Source organism: Calonectris borealis, chromosome 12 (assembly GCF_964195595.1).
Source record: "Calonectris borealis chromosome 12, bCalBor7.hap1.2, whole genome shotgun sequence".
In the NCBI taxonomy this organism is placed as follows: domain Eukaryota; kingdom Metazoa; phylum Chordata; class Aves; order Procellariiformes; family Procellariidae; genus Calonectris; species Calonectris borealis.
Genome location: NC_134323.1, coordinates 12,456,015 through 12,479,673, shown reverse-complemented (window position 1 = coordinate 12,479,673; position 23,659 = coordinate 12,456,015). Strand labels below are relative to the sequence as shown.

Sequence of the window (23,659 nt, the reverse complement as noted above, 5' to 3'; positions counted from 1 at the left end):
AAACTGATTGAGTTTGTGCACAAGTTCCCAGCAAAGCAAACTGTAATGGAGCAAGCACCTGCAGCTGCTTTCCCCAGGGAGGTATGTTAAAACACCCAACCCGTCCCAAAAGCAGGCAGGGCTGGCCAGAGGAGGACAGGGATAACCCAGCTGAGGAGCAAATGGGTGTCTTCTGCCTTCTGGCCTGACGGTAGTTATGAGGGAGAGACGTTAAAACGTTGTCTCTGCCAGGACACATGCTCACTCACGCCCTGTACAGCGAGGAACGTGGCTAAAGGTTGTATCTGGCTGCAGTAGGTTTTCTCATCTGCCTCAATTTAAAACTTCAGCTATAATTAGCGTGAAAGTCCATAAACAAAGCTCTGTTGTATGGTTATATCGTACCTTCACACCCTGCTACCTGACCGGTGATTTTAAGCCCTTCTCCAATTATGGGAAAATAGTGCTAAGGAGAGGCACCATCTACAGCGCAGGTCTGTGCACACACAACCGGGCTGTGGCAGGGTGCAGAAACCCTGCGCGGGCTTCGCCCTTACGGCTTTGCCACAGTTTCCATTTTAATCAAAGATAACATCTTGACCACCTCAGGTTGCTTCAGGCGTACACTTGGCTTGGAGGGTGTTTCAGCTGGGGAGAATTTTGTTTTAAGCATCTTTTAAATCTTTTATTTGTACAGTGATGGGAAAAAGTGTGTGGGGGGGAGAGTCTGAGTCTTAAATTGGGGGTATAAACTGCTGCTCTGCAAACTATGAAATCCAAGCAGCCACATGTGCTTTGGGACTAGTTCATGTGCCTGAAGACAGAGTGGTGCCCCAAAGGGGGTTTCTGGCATAAATAAGCCCAGATCAGGCACCGGCTTCCAGTCCCAAACGGGGTGCAGGCATCAAGCAGGCATCAAGCCTGCAGTGTTAGGCAGGTCACCGCTCCGCGCGTGCTCGAGCCACCCCGACCACCGATTCCTTCTCCCACCACTCCTACAAGACCAGGGTGAGCACCCATGTTTTGGCAGGGCAGTGTCCTACAGTGCCCGTACAGGCATCGCTCAGCCCCGGACCCTTCAATTCTGATGGCACAAGTAAGCAACCACAGATATTCAAGTACAAAACTGACCTGCGAGAACCAAATGGAGATACCATAGCCTGTAACCCCAAAACCCCTCTCTCAATTTTTAACAAGAGCATCAAGTAGTACGGGCCGATCTCAGCAGAGGAATGGAGGCGGTAACTCACAAGGTAACAGGTTTATCCATCTCCAATTCCTATAACCTTCTGTTCCTGCCTTCCAACGCTGATCCTGGAATGCCATAGGAGTTTTTTGAGCCATATGCTCACTTTGCAGTGCTTTTGAAGGATATTACACTCATTAACTATTAAGCACCTGAAGGAACTGCAGGATCTATTACCTAGATTTAATACTTCATATTTTGCTGTTCAGGCTAGAATATCTATTTTTGCAATAGATCAGAGCTAGTCTATATAGTATCAACATGTATTTTTAAAAGTCAATAATCCAGAAAGAACATTATCATCTACCATGCAGAATGATTCTTAGGAAGTTCTGGAAGGATTTTTTTTCTTCTTTTTGTAGCATCACTAAAAAGCAAAATTAGATATGTAATGAATTTTGTAGTTAAAACAAAGGCACGGACAATTATGTTTTCAGTTCTCTATTATTGTCAATTAAAGTCCACTGAAGCAACAGGTAATAAAATCCACTGAAGTGGAAATTACCTATTATTTTTGAAATACCACAAAGCATTCATGGTAAGGATAAGAGATCCTACAGCTCTTTCTCTTCCGCCTGTTGCTAACAGCTTATCTCCACACTTAAGACACTTTGGCGGGTGATTTCTATATATAATTTCATGGAAATATATATGTATTTTTAGATTTTGATACATGACACTTATTTTTTAATTTGTAGAGACAGTATTGACTACACATAAGTTAGCAGTTAAGACAAGAAACTGGAAACACTAATCCCGGGTAGAGAAGTCTTTTCCTGCATTAAAAAATTCTCTTGGTAGTCAAGAGCCACCCTGGTCCTGCATCCATGCAGCCAAGCATCCCATAGGTCTTGAGGGAGGAGGAGTGGCCAAACAATTACAACGAGCGACCAAGTGACTAAGGGAACTGAGGCTCCCATGAGCTTTCCTTTCCGGGCTTTTCATTCCCACCAGGTTTACAAGGGTATTAACCCTAAGCCCTTCACCTCACTGGGATACTGGGATTAGGCCCATCAGCACTAGCCACTCATCCCAAATTTATCAGCAGCGTGTTTGTTCCCCGGGGCCCTGCTTCTGCTACCCGTCTCATGGGGAGTCAACAGCTCAGGAGCAAAGCGCTGCTTAGCCATGAGTAACGGTGGCAGAATCCAGCCCTCCGTCAGACTAATGATTTTATTTTGCCTTATTAAAGTAGCGTTCGTATATTTTAGTGTGTTATTTTAACAGCTATAAAAAGACTTCACTAAACAAACAGTTTCTAGTATGTTAATTGCTGTATTACGAATCCTTTCATTGCATTCGGCGTATAACCACATTTATAGGCAGGATAAGTAGACACGTACAGAGAGAACGGCACTCATTCGCTACACACATCAGCATCCCACCACGTTTATTTAAGTCGTCAGTCACAAAATGCATTTGCTGTGCTTAGCAAGAAAAAAATGTAACTTTCAAATACAGGTACAATTTGCATTTTTCCATTAAAAGTTCCCTACGTGCCACTGACATGGCTTGTTCGTTCTTTGTAACAGGGACAATGACAAACAGCCTCCCCTAATTTTTTGATGCTTAACCATACTGTTTGCATTCATTTGGTCTGGCTGAGCTGCTTTGGAGTAACCATGACCAGAACAGAGGCCTTGGCCACGGCGGGTGTGCAGATGCACGGCAGCCCAACGCAAGTGGAGAGGCTGCAGTTACTGTAGTTCAAGACAGGCCAGTTTTGCCACCCCTATTCCTAACACGCAGTAACCACTTGGGGAGAGTGAGAAGGGCAGAGTCTGGCTGACTTGCATATTTTTAATAAAATTAACCAAATTTATTAACATGAACCCTCAAAACACAGAACTTGTTAGCAGTAGGAGCTAAATATTATCCTTTTGGTGAAATATGCTGAAGTCCAGGTAACTGCACAAAAAGTTCATACACTGTAGGTAATACCTATCTATTTGGGAATTCCTCTCTTAATTTTAAATTGTGGACTTACATTTGAAGTTAAAGAAGCATGTTAGCTGGATTTCCAGTAGTATCATTTTTTTCCAGTATAAAGTTCAGGTTACTTTTGCTCTTCTTGTGTCTTTTACTTCATTCTAACTGAAATTTTTTCTAAACAGTTGGTGAAGATTAAAAATATTAATACAAAAATATTAATACAAAAGATTAAAAATATTAATACAAATACTGCTAAAAGTATCCTATTTTTATTATGCCATTGTTGCTGCTGCTCTGATTTCAACCCTGCAAGGGTTCTTGGCCTTTCCTGTTTTCTCAACAGAGAATTTACACTAAATTTTGGCCATGAAAATCAATGCAGGAACAAAAATTCTTTAATTTAAAACAAATTCCTAAACTAGCATCTTAGTTTCCCAAAGGTCCCAATCCTGCAAGAACTGCATTTCAGTTCAAACTCTGTGGGAGTTGCGGGCACTCAACAGAATTAAGTTGTTAATACATGAGAAGATGCACAATTCAAATAAAACATTCCTGCCTATACAAGCCTTTTCTTGCTACTCCTTTAACCATCCCTTCCGCCTAAATCATGGTGCTATGAGGGCCCTGATGAGAACAGGGTTGCACCAAATGCCAGCTCTCTTTCACCTCACCTACTTGCTGTAACTTCAAGAAGAAGCTAACTTGATATTTTTACTACGATTTTCAAATCTGACTAGATCTGGACATTACTTCCATTAACATCACCCTTGTACAACAGGGCATGCTGGGAGGTTGGAAAACATGCAGATACTAGTTTTATTTTAATATAAATGGGCTAAATCCTCACTCATTGAAGTCAAGAGCGAAACTCCCAGTGGGACTCGGTGAAGGCAGGGAAAATTTCAAATGTAACTCATTTACCTTTCATGGTGCAAGTTTGGCCCTCCACATCTTTTGCATGTGTGGGTGCTGTGAAACCAGTACGTTTCAGTACACAGCAGGAGAAAGAGGCATGGATACTCAAGGGCTGCACAACCTTTTATAAAGTGTAAATGGTGACAGCTAACACATTCACTTTGGTACCTGCTGCTCGTGCAAACAGCTAGAATATTTAATCTGCTCAAGCCACAGCCCTTTACTTCTCATCCCAGATAAACGAAAGCTAAGCAGCTTTTTCCTACGATTCTTTTATTTATTTCCAGATCCACAGAAAAAAGGACTGCCCAGGACTCTGCAGCACCGCACTGTCTGGGATGAGCAGGAACACCAGGCGACCCTCGCCTGCCTCTGCTGCATCAGGACACTCTCCACTGCTGTGAATAGGAATGATACCAGCCTCTCTGGATAGTGATAAATTAGCTTTCTGCTTAAAAGAAACTGCCCACGCCGCTTGGGCAGTTGGTTGGGATGCTGAATCGCTAAACTGATACAGCTCTTCTGTTGTTGAGAATGATAATACGGAAAAAAACGGCTTATCTTACATTCTTCCTCTATTTGCTTTTCCTGCAGCCCATCCTTCTGCCCTCCAGTAAGTAAACTACACCAATTTTGCCCAGTCCCAAAATGCAAAACTGCTGCAATTATACTACTGTACACCTCTGGTACAGCTCACACCACTCACTCTGGCACAAAGACATTGCAGGGAGTTACATGCAGACTGTAACTGCTTATAATTCTGTACAAGCATGTATGTGATTGGGAAGTTGCATCCAGTTCTCTCTAGCCATACTTTTGTTACCACACTTAAAATGATGAATGAATGATGCTCCTGTTTATTCTTACATTTGTTTAACCTGTACCCAATATATTTTTCCTGGCTGTTCACTTAAAGAAACTGAACATGTCAAGAACTATTTGTTAAAAAGCTATTTTTAAAGGAAAACAGCCAGCAAAGCCCTTATATCCACACCATGTAGGAAGACTTGTGTAATAGTTTTTGCTGGTGAGCCCGAGCCGTTGGCAGATGAAAGGCAGAACCGAAGAGGAATTTCCAGTAGGTTTTTTGTTACTGCAGCTGGACAAGAGCAGGGACAGAGAGGAAGTGACCCACCAACACATCCACTAGGAAGAGCCCGGCTCTGCAGCCACGTTCCCAAAAAAAGCAGGAGCCCTTGTCTAGAGGCTACGGAGAGGGAACCCGCACCCAGGAAGGAGAGAGCAATACACCTGCTGCACAGTGAATGCTCGCCCTATGGAATTAAGCTTGGCAAAAACTCTGAAATAATAAGAAAACCATTAACTGTTGGACTCTGATGAGGTACTGAAAGCTGAACCTGGCTTTTTTAGTGACTGCAAGAGATTCATTCTTAAATACAATACTATGGTCATGGGTTTGATTCTGGTCCCACTGAAATCAAGGCCAAAACATCCTTTGATTTAATTGAAAGCAGAAGCAGGCCCCCGCTTTAACCCTCGCATCTGCAAACAGAATACAACTGGATGTGAACAGAAGAGGAAATATGTTTGGAACTGGTTACAAATCCATGCGTGATTTTTTTCCCCTCTGTAAAATTAAAAAGTGGTCATTGAATTTTTTTCCTTGTTCAACAGCAGTGTTAAGTACTACTGGCCCAAATTCAGCCCTCATTCCCTCCCAGACAACCCCAGCACAAGCAGAGGACCCAGTTTCTCTATTGTCATCTACTAGTTCCCATGGAGTTCCACTAGCCAAATTTGTCTGTGAAATTGTACGTAAGTTTTGCAACAGCAGAATTTAGGCAGCAGTCTCCTGGGAGGCACACCACATTCCCCAAACGCCAAAGCTGCAGCCTTTGGTGTAAATCGTACTGGTACAGCTTGTTGGCGTAACACCAAAGAGGTTAAAAAGAGTCCCTGGTTTTCATTGTCTGCTTTCTCAAGAGAGAGATTTGCTGCTGCAAAAGCTTCTACCAGATCTAAACGGATTACCTGCAGCACTGGTAGCATCTGCACTCCATTAGGAGCAAGGCGTAACGGGAGCCTGCCCTTTGGACTGGGATTCCTTCAGCGTTTCAGCTTTATGGTGCAAATCTCAGTTTCCAGTGCTTGCCAACTGATCCCTTCTGAGTCTGACCAAGAGTAACGGTGCAAATGCTGCATAATAGCTTCCCAGCATCCACGTGCAGGACTCCTTTCAGGTTTTGCTTTATGTGGTCCTCAGCAGATAAAAAAGCAGCAATTTTAGCCTTTGAACGCACACCATACTGCAGTAGAGTGAAATCAACACAGTACAGGTGAACACCAGAATACCTCTGCTCAGCCTATCTGTCCTGGTGCCCAGCTCTGACAGGCAAGCAGTTGTCACAGTGACTGCATCAATAAGGAACACAATCATGCACGCATTTGAAGCTAATAACCATCCTGCCTGGCAGAGTTGCAAAGTGAGAGCAAATCAGGTAAAAACAAAAAACAAACCCCTCTAAAATGTTTACAGGTGTCATTTCTTTTTTAAGCATCAAAAGATTGAAGTACATGCTAATCACAGCAGATGAAGTGAAGGAGTAGGCAGTTTGGTGGACAGAGCATGGAGATGAGAGTTTATAACTTCACAGTTTAATTCCAGCTCTGCAGCTTCTCCCAGCTGTCAAATTGGGTTAGGAGAGCCACCAACCTGGTGCAACTCTGTATCAAGGGAGTTATACCAGGGATGAGAGTGACTGACAATACTTACCTGTTTCAGTCACCAGATTACGCATTTAATATCAGTACAGCACAAGGGAACAAGCTGATGTGCTGCAAGGACTAGGTATACTCATCAATTTATTACATTTCATGTAACAGAGAAACTTGGCAAAGTCAATCTGGCTAACAGCAGCGTGGGGCACGACCTGTGTCAGCTACAGCCTGGCATCCTCCACACCATCTTGTTACTCTGGGCTCGAGAGATCTAGCCTCCCTTGTGCTTTCACATATGAATCCTGTGTTTGCATGCCTGCATATTTCTTCTATTTAAATATGCACTTTATTCTTAAAGGTTTTATTAATCCATGAATAGATTAATTCTGATTTAAGTTATACAGGTACAAATTTGGAGTAACTCCTTCAAAACCAGCAGAGTCATCTCTTTGGGAAGGCCATCTGACCAGGAAAGGTACGTGCATGCACCCGTAAGTGCACAATGCTTTGTCTTCATTTGCCTGTTGGTTTTACACCTTCAGATGTTTTTGAGACTCTGGATACCCAGCAGAAGCATTTTACTACAATGGTCAGGTTCTTGTAACTCCTCTCCACACATCACATCAGTATACATCCCTGGCGTAACTCCACAGAGGTCAACAGGGTTACACTAGGGATTATTTTGGCCAGGTTTATTATTAGGGCAGTTTTCTAAAAGAATAGGGCTTATTTTGTTTCCATTTAAGCTTATGGTAAAACTCTCATTGACTTCACTGGAAGAGAAATTTGGCCCAACGTACCAATATCCAAACCACCTCCATTTATTTCAGTGAAAGTAGGCAAGGAATTAATAAGGTCCAATGTATTTTTAAATCTTAGATTTCATAAATGATCACAAGCATGTAGGTCACAATATATACACAGAACGACACCTACGACAACCACCAGTGGGATCATTAAAATAATTAAGTTAGGCCTAGAGACAAATTCATTTCATAACATGTTCCTTACAAAACAGATACCCCCTTGCTCCATAATCTAGGGAGTCTGTTTTATAAACTTCCTAAGTAGTTCACGAAATATCCCCCTAAGCAGACCAGGTCTACTTGCCATTGCAGGGTCTTTATAAATCGAAAGTTTATAAATCAAAAGACAAACACCAGTGACGCGTATTCAAAGACCAAATACGAAGAGGTAACGCCTCATCTGCTCCACTGGTATGGTGGTTAGCTGTGACCTCAGGATATGATTTCCAGCACAAAGCTACCGAATCCGCATCTTTACATAACTCTCTCCATGCGATGAGGGAGCTGGATGCACAGCACATGAAGAAGCAATCAATAAAGGAGATTCCCCTTTGCTTTAAGTCTAAAATGACTACAACTGTGAATCTGAGCACAGGTGCAGTACTTTACACCATGCTCGTCAGCAGGAAAACAGCCTCCACTAGCAGCACATAAAAGGAGGAGACAGATTGCTTCCACAGCATCCTATGGGAGTGGTTTCTCAAAATATGCTGCTACTGCTTTTCATGCTACCGCCCTGAAAATGACTGCTGAAAAATACCTAAATTGTGCTGCTGGCGCCTAAGTGCCCTGTCAGGTGAGTGGTAAGCAAAAGAAACAATGAAAGAAATGACAAAGTACTTGACCAGCTGACCTCACAAGCTGCTATGGAGTGCTTAAACAAAACAAAAGTTGAATATTTGGTCTCCTTGTCTACTGGGTTATCTTTGTGAGTTTTAATAAACTAGACTAGTTTTCAACCTGTTGTAAGCGGGAAGGGTGGGAATTATTAATGTGCTAAGTGTAACTCAGCTACAGTCATGTTATCGTTGCAGGAGAAGAAAGGAAGAGCAGAAAAGGAGACAAGGTCAGTTGAGTTTTGCACCAAAGGTACTGGAGACACTGTTCAACATTCATCTTCTGGACTCCTCTTGGAGGCTGTAAGTGAATCCCTCCTGGCCACAGCCAGGCTGCACGAGCTGCAAGGAGAAGCCTCTTCTTCCTTTTGATTAGCTGAGCGAATAAGCTAGTATCTGGACAGGAATGTGCAATTTTCTCGAATTCAGGGCTTTTAAGCAGCCTGTGCCACGCGTAGAAACACCATCATTATTTTATTTCTGTAAGTCAGACGAGTGTGATGTGCTATCTTCTCCTCTCCATGACTAGCTTGGTCTGCCCCCTCCTAGATGCCATATTTATGCCATACTACCCAGGCTGTACATGTATACAGAGAAACAGTAATTTCTGAAGAAGTGTTCATCGGAAACTAGCTAGGCAGTATTTTCTTGTATGTTTCATCAAATATTCCAGGTAAACACACAAATAATTCATTCATCAATGTGGCCCAATATCAGCACCCAATTACAGTGAGATTTGTACTCCCAAAGGGTAAACTCTGCTTTCTTCTCCAGAGCCTGCGGGCAGTCCCCGGGCAGTGGCTGTGCTGGGCAAAGCTGCGGTTATGAAGTAAGGAGTAAACACTTTTATTACAGCAGCCGGCTCAGCCCTGTTGTGGCTCCCTATATGCCAGTTAGTAGGAGATCCTGGAGAGGTGGACACAGACAGGTCTGAAGAATCAGTTTCCATATAAATTCCTTACCTCCTGTCTCCCCAAGTCACTGGACTGAAGGGTTAGGGTTACAGGGACTATTCTCTTTTACCACCAAAGCTACCGCTCCAGCTGTGCAACAACAGCCCTGGGTAACGCAGGGACATCTGCTATCACGGTGTACTCCCATGGGCTCTGCCAGACACTGAATCCAGGATTTTTTCCCATTAATGAAAGCTAGAGACAGGGTATCTAACACTATCATTCCCAGCTGTAATTACATCCCTATTACAGATTATTTTTATTGCCTATAGCGGCCAAGCCAGGCACCCTTCCTCTGGCACAGGTCATGCCCTGGTGCTCACAGACCCGGGACTGGTGCAACTCCCGCTGTAGCTGCTGCGGCCAGTCTGTCTGCAAGAGGAAACGGTTCCTCACCTCCACCCACTGTGCTCTGCCCCACACGCTGCCCGGGAGCTGTGCTGGATGCATCCTAGCAGCAGCACATGTCTGCCCCTAGGAACTAATGCTTCACACCTTTCCCAGAGCTTATCAAAGTGGTGCATGGCCTTGTGTGACCTCAGCCACGCAGCACCCATACAAAACAGCAATACTTGGCTTTGCAGAGGAGAAAGGACTGGTTCATTTTACACTATCTGATTCAGCAGCCTGGGAACAAGAGTTCTTTCACTTGGTCCAGCTCTCACTCCAGTAAGTGCAACGCTCACAGGCTTGTACGCAGGCTGGGGGGAGACAGAGGATGGGAAGGGGAAAAGCCCTTTTTAAAGGATTTTTTTCCTTATGTGTTCTGCTGGTCAAAATTCCCTTGGAAACCAAAGAGAGATTTGCCCAGTCAACAACCAAATAAGAAAAACTCACAAGATTTATCTCTAAATTATAGGTGCATGAAATGAAACCAAAAATTATTTTAATATCCATGAAAATTCTTATGTTAATTCAGAAAAGGCACTGCATTTAACCAAAACCTCTGGTTTCTGCTCTTTTACTTGTTCTCATCTGCAGCATACATCTGATCGCCTTGAACAACAGCAGAGCCCCGGGGAGCCCTGGCAGGCTCAGCCTGCCCTGCAGAGCTGCCATGCTGGTGCTCGTGCACCGTGCCCATAACTTGCATCTCTGAGCATTTTTAACGTGCAGGAAAAACACTTGCTCCTGCCTCTTCAGGTGTTTTGCTTTAAAGTCTGTGTACAGTTTAAGTTCACAATACCCATTAAAATTAATGAGCTTTGCGCTGCAGCTCACGTGCAGGCGCATTTTGTAGCGCTTTGCCTGAATGTGGGCTGCTGGCTCCAACTCAGAAACTCTTTGTCTTTTGGGTAATACACAACAGTTCATAGCCCCAGAGCGTCAGAGCCTGGTGTCACCCCACAGGCAGGACACTCAACAACTCACCTCGGTGGGAAGAGTGGTACCTTACGAAGGGTGAAATGGGCCATGGCAGCATGCTTGCCTGCATCCCTCACTGTGCTTAGAAGAGTCATTTAGCAGGTGTGCAGGCACGAGAGAGGCACTGCAGGCACCATACAGATGTGGGGTGGGTAAGCAGCATGGAATGGCAGTGGCCTGGAGAGGTTTGGGAGACACCTAAGTCAGGATGGATGCTACCGATGCCGCAGTGGTGCAGGACTGCTGCGGCACGGGGCTGGCAGGAGGCTATGCTGGCCCAGGAGAGCTGACACCGCTTCTGCTCCAGACCAGGATCCTGCCCTTGAATGTGCTGTGCTTTCGCAGCCACCAACAATCTCTGGTTATGAGTAAATCTGATCTTCACTCTACTTAACCTGTGCAGAGTACAGGCCTTGTTTAAGGACCAATTTACACCCTAATTGCCAGCATGGGATAAGCGACAAAATTTGCTAATTGAACGTTGTTTTCATGCAATAACACATCAATAATACACAGATTTGATGGGAAATTAGCACATCAGTTATTCTAAGAGTGACACTGGACAGATCCTACATGTGCAAGAAATGTGAGACGTTCTCAGGTATGCTAAGTCTGGACAATTATATATCCTAAACATATCCGAATTAAGAATTTCCCTGCTCCCTCCCAAGACATGCAGAGCAGGAGCCAGTACAGAGGCCTTAGTGTAAAGGATGATGTGGAAAATGTGTCTTGTAGATCTCAGTAGCAGGTGTGTTTGAGCTTATGAAATCACTGTATCTGGTTATATGGTGTCAGCAATCATGTTCTGTCAGGGACAAGAGAGGGCTCCTAAAACTTGGAGAAAAGCATTTTCCTGAACTCAGTCCAGCCTGGTGTGACTGCAGGAAAAGGGGGAGAAGCACAAGATCTCAGATGTCAGTGCTGAGCTCCAGCAACCAGAGAGATGGAGGTGCTGGAGGAAAAGGTAGGGGAATTAAAAACCACAGATAACCTGAGTAGCTAGAATCAGATGGTCATGCTTGGTAGGAGAGCTTGTGTGAGGATGGGTCTATACAAGAATGACAGTTTGTTTTGACAAGTAACATTCAGAGGAGAAGACACGTGCTTAAGGGGACTCCTTTGTAAATCACCAAAAAAGTCCCTGGGTTCAGAGGAAAGTGAGGCAGGGATATGCCTCACTTGGAAAGGCACAGAGTATGGAAAACTCTACTATGTCCTGTAATAGCTAAGGTCACGTCATTGGTTTCTGAAACAGTTTATAATAAAGCCTGTGCTGGTTTTCTTTGGAGGACAGAGCCTCCAGAGAAGGGGGTGGTAAAGCCCAGGTGCCCCAAGAGCTGAGATCAGGACGTGCACTATGTTAGCACTGGCTCAGCATGCTTTGGGCCGTGGGGCCAAAAAGCTCTGTTTTCCTGAAGGGGAAAGGCTGGGAGCAGAAAGGTCCCAAACATGGTGTGCTACAAACTGTCAGGGGGAGGCTCCCTGGGGTCTGTGCACCCACACCATTCCCACCTAGACGCCACCACTTCAATTAAAATTATTCCTGCTCGCTTTTGTCACGTGACTAACCCACGGAAAGCATGAGCTTTTATATATACATTTACAACAAAAGAACATACTTATCTTTAATAGAGGGTTATACAACCAATACTAATTAACCAAGAATGTAAGGTAAATATATTTACCTTTTATAGCAGAACAACTCACAAAGAGCTCACAGCAAGTCTCTGAGTTAAAAACTTCCAGTGAAATCGAGAAGCTGGGGCTTGCTGTGGCATACAGGGATTTGGAACTACTTCTTTTCCACTTGAAGTCAATGAGACATCTGCCACTGAGTTCAGTGGGAGTAAGACTGGAGGATCTGGCAATGTCTTTGGGTATTCCTGACTGCGCATTAGGAGCTTGGACTTTTGGTGTGGGATTGTTTTTTAAATGTAACAATTGTCTCACTCCCTTGGATAAATACAATTTGCAACTCACTTTACAGATGTGCTGGAGCTTTTGCAGCCTTTACAATCTGTCATATAAATCATATTCAAGTGTCAATGTGTGAAGGGGCTACTTTAGAGGTCCTCTGGGTGAAAACATGAATAGAATTTCTAGAGGAAATGCTCTCAAAGATGCATAATTTGTCTACTTAGACAGTTACTTTAAAAATAAGATGTTGATGGCAAGTGTCACTAGACTGAATTCAACAGTTTTTTTTTTCTTTCTACCTGGAACTCACAACTACCAGAGTTGGGAGTTTTGGTGGGAGAACTTGCTGAAAATAAACTATTGAAACTGAGCCTCAGATCCAGGTAAGACAACATCAGCCTCCTTGTACCTCCAAAGCTTGTTAACTTTAATGGCAATTTTGGGTATGTGCCGAAAGCAGCCTCAAGTAAGCTATAGGAAGAGGGATTAATATTATTTCTGAGATAATTTCCATGACGACCATCATTATGCTGTTTTTGATCACAATTTGTTTTATGTTTCTCATTTCGCTTGCCTTTCACCCTCTGAAAGGCCAGCTTTCTTTCCTGGTGGTGTTTCATTCAAAAAGCCAATTGGAAAGGTGTGTAAGAGTAGTGCGTAAGGTGAGCGTGAGCGGTTTAGAAACCATCTTTGACAGTGGCTGTTTAACCCTCTTCTCCTTTGTCACATCAGTTGTGCGCTGCTCAAGTTTTCTTCTTTTTAGATGAGAGAATTTATGTAGCCCATAAAAATTTACTGGAAAGAGGGCGTCTACCTCCTTTAATGCCTAATCTGGCACCCTTTACTTATGCAAATCTAATCAATGGACAAATGCTCTTCTCACAGCAGCTGCACTAACACAAACAACATCAAAGACTCTGTCAAAGTTGCTCTGAAACAACCCTGGGATCACTGAAATGCAAGATTTGGCCTCAGACTTCACATCACCAGCCATTCACTCACGTGACAAGACTTCCAGAATCGGGTCCTTTCTCTCCCCGAATTAGAACCAGCCACATAACTTGGGAACAGCCAAGCAGAGCCAGCTGAGTGGGCTGAGCACAGTCAATCCCAACAAATTACAATAAGAAATGTATCACGCTGCCTGCTGTCAGGTGTAATTTATATCATACCAGAGGGGTGACTGGAGAGCAGGTATAGGCAGGAACTGGTCATACCTATACTTGCTCCTGCTGGGCCTGATCTGGCAAGCTGCTGGGAGCTCTTCCCTCCCATTGAAGTCAACGTGAACTGAGTTTGTTCAGGACTTAACAGGACTGGGCCTCCTCAAAATACTATGGAAGGATAAACACAATTTGATGATTTTTTTTTTCTGTTTTCCATTAGCATGTGATGTCTCTGTGTATGCATACCCTGATTGTATTTATACACTCGCTCACAATCTGTATGTGTCCTTAAACATACATGTACAGTATATACTACAAGCTAAAAGCCTACTTAGGATCTTGGAGCACAGAGAAAGAGCAATTGTAACACAAATAAACAGGAAGTTTATTCCTACAGCTTTCAATTTTAGTGAGCACAAACTATTTTATGTGACTGGAGCTAAGATTTAGCAAAGCATTTCAGCATATGCTTACATCTTTTGCTGAAATACAATCTACAAATTTGTTTGATTTCTTAGATTTGAAGCTTTTAAACTCACGCTCAAACCTAGAGTTTACTATGCTGTCCAAAATAATCCAGAAAGTTCTGTGTGCAGATGAGTATGGCCATGCCTCTATATGTGGCCATGCATGTTATCTCTGAGCATAAGCTAACAGTGCTCCGGCATTATTTCCAGATGTCTTGCTCAGAAAGGCTATCTCCTTCCTCCTGCACCTGTGAGAGACCCGGGATTCCTCTCCTAGCCAGACCTCTGCGAAGACAGTCTGTGCCTTACGGAAGATACACACCAGGGCAGCGAAGCACCGTCAGGAGCTCCAATCACCCCCACTGAAATAACTGCAAGTACTTCGCCTTAACCAGGAATGAGAGCAGGCCAGACTCAATGGGGGTAACCAACCAAGTCTACCTCTTAGCACTGCAGAAAAACAAAAAAAACCCACAAAAAAAAGGAAAAAATAATAAATTATTAAATAATAATCCAGCTTCATAATGTATGTAGCAATATGTCCTACTTGGGATGCTGGTGAAGGGTTATCTTTTGCTATAAAAATATATGTGATTTACAGGTCTCATCCTGTAAGCTCTTAGTCCAGTGAGAACTGAAGTTTGAGCAGCTGAAAAAGCATTCAGGCCTTATGAAATAACACAGCAATACAAACGAAAGACAGTACACAGCAAAACATCAGGCAGCACGTGAGCGCCAGTCAGTCACAGTTCTGTGCTTTCAGTTAAAACAAAGTACAAAATCTGAAGAAATATGCTTTTGCTATTTATCAAACAGAAAAAAAAAAGGTTTTAGATCAGTACTCTATTCTCTTTAAATAAAATCTGTGAATTTACGTATATTCTCCCAAAGCTTCCATAACTGAAGCTTTTACTAAGTAAGTCTGATATGGGGCATATTTTAAAAATACTGTCAACAGTGATATTTTAAAATGTGGAAACAGATGTGCTACTCTATTACAACTGCTGAGTCTTCTCTGTATTTTTTTATACCATGAAGCATTTGTCTGCTTCTCTGTTACAAATCTCTCCCCACTGAACAGATTTCTTCCTTATGATTAAAGTAGTACCACACAGACATCATTGAACAGATACTGTCCAGAAAAATCATATTGTTTTGGCCTGGCCATAAAATATAGGTATTTTAATAATTGTTTCTTTTCCATAGAGAATTTCAGCAGCTCCCTTTCCTTGGAATGAAATCACAGCCATATGCTTTATGACATCAGAGGCGTTTCAAGGTGTCTCCATAAATGTCATTTATTGCTTGGGAATGTGCCAAATCTGTGCAAAAAACCCTAGTTCTTTTAAAAGAAAAATCTTCAAATGAAACTAGAGCTTTACACTGGTTGTCATACCAAAAAAATAAACCTATCCCTTATGGAAATACTGGCCATGCAGGTAGCAAAACCTCTGGCAATGAAACCTGCTGTCCTGGGCTCTGGTTTGCTTTTGAGTCAATAGTGCCTTCTTTAACCAGGCTGCTGGGCACCCTGACACTGCACATCCACACCTTCTCTTGGTTACATAGGAGGCACTTACCCTTCTGAAAAATAAGCAGTCTGAATGACAAAAAGCTGAATTGGTTTAGCGACCATAACTGTGAATCAAAATCAGGTATGTCTTAACGTACTGCTCCAATGAATGTGCCTTAACCCTTAACACAGCGGTCCCTTCCACACTACCTTCATAGGCCTGATGCTGCCCAGGATCCCCCATCCTTCACGGTGCCCAGTACCCCACAGGACTGGGTGCCGGGCAAATCATAAAGAGACTCTATGTCATATACACAAATACACTCTCATGCCACATCTATTCATAATTTGGCATATCTGGAGTCTACTCTGAGATAATACTGGCCAGATCTAAGTCAGTCTTGCCAGACATGTCACCAACCTGTCCAGCACAAATCAGCCACCTTTAAGCATGCAAAGATTCAATCCAATCTGCAGCTGCGACCAGACAGAGCAGGCTGGCCGGCCACTGCCCACAGGAAATGACTGCTGACACTGAGGCACACTGAGGCTACCACTGAGGTTAGGATTTTGGCTGGCCGACAGAAGCATCCATTAGTCCCAGTGGAACAGAGCCGTTCTGTTTTCTTAAGGAAGAAAAAAAGGATTTTTTTCCCCCTAAATCTGAAAGAAAGAAGTTGCTTGGTGCAGTTGTAAATAATCTAGGGCAGCACACCAACAGGTGCTTCAAATGTATCGGCAGAGTGCAGAAGATGTTGAGTGAGAAAATGAATAACTCTCTAAATAATACATAAATTTTACAGGCTTTTTTTTCTGTAGCACCCCAGTGAAGTTACTGTATAAATCGGAAACTGAATTATTCATAACTGGTGAATATATAATAAATCGTATTTCGCATTGAAATATTCCTCACAGGTACGTGCCTCTTTCTATGCAATGAACCGAAATGGGCAGCGAGCCTGAAAACACCAAGGTCTTACCTGGAATCTGGGTACTTTGTCAAGGTAGCCAGGCTGCTGGTGTACATGTGTCCTCCTACATCGATGTGCACGGGAGCATTCGACTTGGTGAGTTGAGCTGGGAGAGGAATTCCTTGAGCAGCCAGAGGAGAAACCGGGGACCGTGTTAGAGACAGACGGGACATGCTTCTTCCCTCCTGCAAAGGGAAGGCAAAAAAGAACAGTTTCTCTTAAATGTAGCAGTGTGTTACCTTTCTTTCCAGTGTGATCACAGATCTAATCAGATCATTTTTGCATCTGCCTGATCACATATTCAGCTAACAAATTATTGCCACCACTGTAATTAAGTGTATTTGCATCATTTTCTTCAAAGTACCAGAGGGGAAGCGAAAGATGCTTATTAGCAATAAGAAATCAAGAAAAAAATTTTTCAAGGTGTCAGCCTCAAGGGGCATAAAACAAACTGCAAAATTCTAATTAAAGGTCGTGGGCTTATGTGTTAGATGTGAAATATCCCCTGACAAACGAATAACCAATTTGTGAATTGGGATTCAGGGGTTTTTGCAAGTTTGTCTCAGTAACGAGACACCTCTAAATTAGTGACTTCCTCAGTACCTAAGGCATTTAGTTTATACATGTAGTAAATTTCACATCAAACTAAGATCAATTTTCTGGTTTATTTTCAATAATTGTGAAATAAATGGATAATTTTCAGTTAAGCCTTAATATTAGACATAAAGAACTAATAAGCTTTCAAACTGAAAGCAATTAATACCTGGAAGCAGTGAAAACAGGAAGATATATAAACTGACCCATGCTTTCATGACAAGACACGTTAGAAATTACTGTACAATCTGGCATGTGAAATTACAAATTCAACAATCCACCTTATGTTTACTGCCCTAATAATATTTGAAAATGACTGAAATTTCTGACTTGAGTCTAAAAATCTTCAGCTGACGTACAAAGCAAAAAATACTGAAATGCCTTAAAAATTAACAGGACAACCATAGCAAAAGAAAATTCCTCAATTCTCTTCTGTAAGAAAAGCACAGCTTATTCTGCATGAAACATGTGTCTCAAAGCTGATTTCAGTTAAATCGGTATAGACGGCATACATGTCAAACGGAAAAAAACCCTTTTATAAAAGTTTAAGAAAATGTCCATCCATTCTTCCCCTTACGGGTGAAGCAACATATGCAAAACATTATAGTTGAAGACATTTCTGAATATAATCTAATTTTCTTGGTATTTTGTTCTGCAAGCATGCTACCAAGCATCCAGGCTCTTCCTTACATTTGACAAGCACTTTACATGCAGCATTGCAAAGTGAATTCCCATTTCTCCCACGTTACTTTGACAATGTTTCTTAGAAATCTAGAGCTGGTCTCGCCTTTCTCTTAGCAGTACTTTGCACAAGATGCCTGGCTACACCACTCAATGAACATACAATTAGCAACATTCTTTGTAAAGAAAAATTCTGAGCTATTTAGAAAGGGATTGAAAAATCTTAATACATCTGGACAGCTTCACAAAGTCATCACAACATCTCCATTTACTGTATTTCATCTTGCTTAGCTCCTAAGAATTTCCTGCATCTACAGCACAGAAATACATCACCCCATTATGAATCCACATCCTTTTCTCTTCGGAGGCTGGACGGACATCTGCACTGAACACGAAGCAAATACCAACTCTGTCCTAGGACTTCTGTGTCAGCCGATGCGAAATTGGGCATTAACATTTTTACTACAGCACCACCTTCAAGGAAAGCGATTGAATCCTTTCATGACTGAAGACGTTGCTTTCTTGTTTCCCACAAGAGCCTGTTGTGGGCAATCTTCAGTAAATATGTCATATAGCATGAATAAAAGAACTAACTTTTAAAAACAACTTAGTATGTAAGTACCTACAGTATTTTAGCGACCTGTTTACTAATCTGTGGGTGCCTCATCTGTCTGGCAACACATACAAAGGTTTTTTTTTCTTACCAAAGAGCACTGTAAACTCATGTTCACTCTCTACTCCTTCACTTAAATGAAAGGGTCAGAAGATCCAGGCTGAATGTCAACCCTGTCTTTGTTCAGACCCCAACTATTATCACTAATGATAAAGGTACAGACCTCGCACGGTACAGAGCTGCCTTAGAAATAAATCTCACGCAGTTTCACAAAACAAGTGCCTAATTAGGGCTCATCTGCACCCCTTGTTACAATTTCCAAATGAAATCAAAGGGACTTCCAGTCCTCTGTAAACGCATCTTACATTTAACCATTTGTCTTGAAATACAGACTTCAATTTTAAAATATGCACAGATAGCTAAAGATCAAGTGATCTGAATCTATTTGTGCATATTTAAACACTGCTGCTATCTTAGGATTTTGTTTAATGTTAGTATACCAGTAAATTCCTTGATCTGTAAAGAGTCTGAGATTCTCAGTGAGGCCATACTCACACAGTAGATATTTAATTTATACTATTCACTGGAGGGACCTTTTGAACAATCCTCTGCTTTTGGCATCTCTCAGCTAGAGCATGTGTTGAAAAAACACTTAATTATAGAAAATCACTGGAAAGCTAAAATAGTTCTCAAACTTTTATGGCTTTTCATACTTATTGAGGGTGCCACTGGCTTTTTGGGGGAGGGGACGAGAAGGGGGATTAAACACAGGCTTTTCCCCTGGTTGGAGAGGATGTGTATTAAAAAAATGAATCCTACATTTTTATTAAAGTTGTGGAATTCAATCATTTTCATATAAGCAAATTATCAAAGGGTGTAATTGTTAAGCACTACATAAAGGGCACTGAAAACACTGACTGCTCAAAAAAAATATTTCTTAAGGTATCCCCTATTTCTTAAGGTACCGTAACCCTATTTCTAATGACTCCTTTCTCTTCTTAATGTAAAACGCAGCTAAAATTCAACACACTAAGGTACTTATTTTATGCACAAAGCAAAATCCTAAATGTATTTATCCAGTGAAAGTCTTTATGCACGTATTTTCTAATACTGATGTGAAAATTAAAACCTTAAGGGTAAATATCGCAGAAACACTAAAAAACTTCATTTATTAAACCATGTAAAATAATCCTTGCTCTTTAGTTGCCTACAACAGGATACAGCATCCCAACTAGTGGCACAGGCAATAACCCTGCTCTAATAAGTAACACAGGAACCTGCTGAAGGCAAAATCAATAGAGCCTGATTCCCAAATTATCTGAATATTTAGTTTTTAAAACATTACACACCAAGATCTTTCAGAGCCAGCTTATCTTTTTCTGCCTTTCTAAGCTAACTGCGTAAGTACTGCTTGTAAAAACTATTTGCCCATGCAAAGTGAAATAATCACAATGCCATGCTCATTTACACACAAAATGATTTTGTGTCCCATTGTGCTCACAGTTGTTCAGCTCTCTAGGGGTGATTAAACTAGCTATGCTGCTACAGCTTGAGATGATTTCACTGAATCGTTTCTCCATGAAGTTGCTTCTTTGCTAAGCTGTTATTTTAACCATAAAAGGTAAACAGAAGGCAGTTGTAAGAGCTCCATTCAGCTCCGTGCCCAGGGCTATAACCCTAGGGCAGAGAATGCTGAAAGACTGCAGAATTTTCCAGGGTGTTGCCTTTCTTGCTCTAAAGCCTTCAGGAATACTGTTCATTTAATACACACTCTAGATGATACATTTCAGATCCTACTAAAAGAAAGACTTCAAAAGTGTAAGAACTTTTGGGCGGATGAAGCTTTCCCACCTCTGCACATAGCTCGGGGCCATGGTAACCAATACTGCTGTTGATGTTGGGAAAATACAGTAGAAATAAACTGCACAGAGCAGAGCAGACAGATAGGGACAAGGGAGGTGAAAGGTTGCAGGAAAGAAACAGGCAGCAGTCTGGAAGGGATAACGAGAAAAAAGGGAAAAGAATGAAAAAGGAGGCGGCTCTGAAGGAGGGACAAAGTTAAATCAAGGAGCAGGCACTTAAAAGACTACAGATGGGAAGCAAGACTAATTAAGGATGTAAAAGCGCTTTGTTTCTAAAGTTTATTGTTGCCAGGATAAAAATTAATTGAAACTAATGCTGTTATTCACTCGTGCAGTTTAATTCCTTCATGCACATTTAAGACGTGAAATGAAAACGGCAGGTTTAAGGACCTGCCATGAAGCAGCTCTCTCCCGGGGAGCCGGGGCGAAGGGAGGTCGGGGCCGCAGCCCGGCCGAGCGGGGTCCAGCCGGCCGCGGGACCCCCGACTCGGCTGTAACCAGAGCACCACCCGCTGCTGCTCCCCGGCTGGTCCCTTGATTGGATTCTCGGGGAAGCTGTTCTCCCTCCCCAGAAACCTTTCTTTCTTTACCAGCAGATCCACGAGAACACTAGGCATAGAATCACCCACGGCAGCCCCCCGACCGCCCCATCGCCAGCACTCCGGGGCAATAACCGGCTGCAGAAGTTACCCTGGCGCTCCCGTGACTTCATGGCAACGTCTGCCTTTCCCCAGGCTGCGTTTAGCGCAGCCGGAGGGGCACAACTCCAGACTTGGCAATTACCTTTGTCTCTATAAACAGGGACGGCGACCGCTCGGGTCTGCCTCCAGAGCCACTGGGAGACAACTGCTTACGCCGTGAAGCAAGCCTGAAGACAAAGCAGGGAAGGGGGGACTGCAAACCTCGGGCCCGATGGCTCCAAAATTAAAAGTCCGTAAACATTTGCACACACCTCCACGCTGCTCCACTGAACACTGGACCGAGTGACAGAGGAGATCGTGCCCAAAACTTTTACAGGGGAGGGGGGGAGTTCCCTCTGTAGCTCTGGTTACCGAAAAAAAAAAAAAAAAGAAAAAAAAAAAAAGAAAAGGCTTTCTCCTTCCTCCCCCCCCACCCCCCCCCCCGCAACCCGCCTATCTCTGGCAGTCTCCAGTCTATTTAGTGCAAGTTTCACGTCACCCAAATGCCTTTCCCTACTGATGGTCAGGGAAATCACCAGCAAGCAACGCACCCGGTCACTCAACTTCTGCCTTTTTCTTTTGAAGACACTGTATGCCCAAAGGTAAAATTCAACAAAAAAAAAAAAAAGGCACAACATGGCGTCCTTTACTTATTCCCACATAACAAGAAAGGAGATGTCTTAGATGAATGCAAGGAAAAAAAAAAGCCAACCCCGAATCCCCGATCCTGTACATTTTCCGTGCAGCCAATGGTGGTGAGCATTAGCCAGGCTAATGTATTAATTTTGCAGAAGTGTGCCACATCGCATGCAGGAACAGAAATGCAAACTATAGCCTAGAGTGGTTTGAAGTCTACCCCAAACCAAGCCTTCCACTCTCACTGGCGCCAGAGTTTCATTCACAGCCCGCCCGTGTTTTCCATACGCGGCGCTCCCCATTGTCGCCCGCCTTCCCTTTGTGCCGAGCCGCCCCGCCGCCAGCCCCCGCGCCCCGGCCCGCGCACCCCCGCGCCGCGCCGCGCCGCTGCACCCTGCCCGCCCGACCCCCGCGGCGCGGCGCGGCCGAGGCTCCGCGTGTACCATGCGAGAGCGCGGAGCGAGCCGCGCTGCCTCCGCCGCGCTGGGGCTTGGCCGTCTTCAGAGCCGGGGCCGGGGCGGCAGCGGGAGCGCGGGCACCCCGGGCCGCGGGGCTCCGCCGGCGCTGCCCATGCTGGAGCGGAGCAAAACAAAACATACACACACACGCGCGCACACACACGCACACGCACACACACAGCGCTATCAAAGCGGGGCGGCTGCAAACGGGTCCTGTAGCTTTAAAAAAACACCCCTCCGCCGCTTCTCCTCCGGAGCCAAGAGCCGAGTTAGTTTGAAGAAGAGGCACTTTCCAAAAAAAAAAAAGGGGGGGGGGGAGAGAGCGAGAGAAGGCGCGAGCGTGCCGCGCGGCGCGGTGCAGCGCGATGCAATGCGATGCGATGCAATGCAAAGCGCGGCGCGGCGCGCACGGCGCGCTCCGGCCCGGCACGGGCAGCCGCGGGAGCCGCCGCCGCCGCTTTCCTTACCTTGAGCACGGAAGAGATCTGCGAGCCCCGCTTTGGCTTTGGGCTCTGCTGGGTTTGTGTGTGGATGGGCTCAGCTTTTTGCTTTTATTACTATCTTTGCTCCGCAGATCCTGCTGTGATTATTATTATTTTTAAAGCCTCTCTCCTCTCTCTCCCCCTCTCCGTTTTTGCTGCTTCTTTTTCTCTTTATTTTGTGTGTGTGTGTGGATGTGTGTGTGTGTGAGGGGGGAAAAAAAAAAGCCTTTAAATGAAACTGCCGAGGCTGTTATGAGAAGAAAGGCAATAATCCCGTCTCTAAATAACAGAGGGAAGGGAGAAGAGGAGGAAAAAAAGCGAATTCTTGCTCAGGGCTTTGCAAACGCCTGCAGGGCAGAGGATTAGGCTACAATTAGCTCAGCCCTTTGCTCTCGCCCTAGCTAATTTTGCGATGAAAATTGGATATTTTTCCCTCCTTTTGGTGAAGGTCTCCAGATTTATCCCCCCCCCCCCCCCGACTAAAATAAAATACAACCCTTGAAAATGAAATAAGGCTGGGAAGGCGGCCGGCGCCCCAGCCCGCGCCCCCGGCGCCGCCGCCCGCAGAGCCCCTCCGCGCCGCGCGGCGCGGTCGGGGCGGGAGCCCCGCGCTGCCCCGCGGAACCCCGCGCAGCCCGGCCCGGCCCGGCCCTGCCGGGGGATAACGGTTCGGTGTTGGGGAGGATCAGGTCACTGTCACGTCCTTCAACAGACTTACTGAAAAGAAGGAGGAAAAGAGGGGGGGAAGGGGGGGAAAAAAGCTGATTTTAATCATTGTCATTTGGTCTGATGTAATATTTCCCCAGGCATTTTCAACTAGGCATAAATTTTCAGCTCCCAAATAAGTAACACAGGGCACGTTTCTCACATCTCTTGACTCCTCTGTTACAATTAGGGTAGCACCC

At 44.0% G+C, this 23,659-nt stretch overlaps 1 protein-coding gene across 6 annotated transcripts in view; it reads right to left on the bottom strand.

Moving 5' to 3' along the window:
• KCTD15 (potassium channel tetramerization domain containing 15) overlaps positions 1-22,989 on the bottom strand; it is a 46,443-nt gene extending 23,454 nt beyond the window's left edge. The window contains exons 1-3 of one of the 6 annotated variants that reach the window (XM_075161382.1): positions 22,258-22,720; positions 21,451-21,542; positions 16,758-16,933 (exon numbers count right to left, since the gene is read on the bottom strand). In XM_075161382.1, coding sequence (XP_075017483.1) covers positions 16,758-16,933; positions 21,451-21,542; positions 22,258-22,411 — 422 coding nt within the window. In that variant the 5' untranslated portion in view covers positions 22,412-22,720. Of the gene's footprint in view, positions 1-16,757; positions 16,934-18,356; positions 19,017-21,281; positions 22,152-22,257 lie in introns of those variants that run through there. The other 5 variants (XM_075161386.1, XM_075161384.1, XM_075161385.1 and 2 more) reach the window with 5 other exon arrangements.
• Positions 22,990-23,659: the final 670 nt, after the last annotated feature.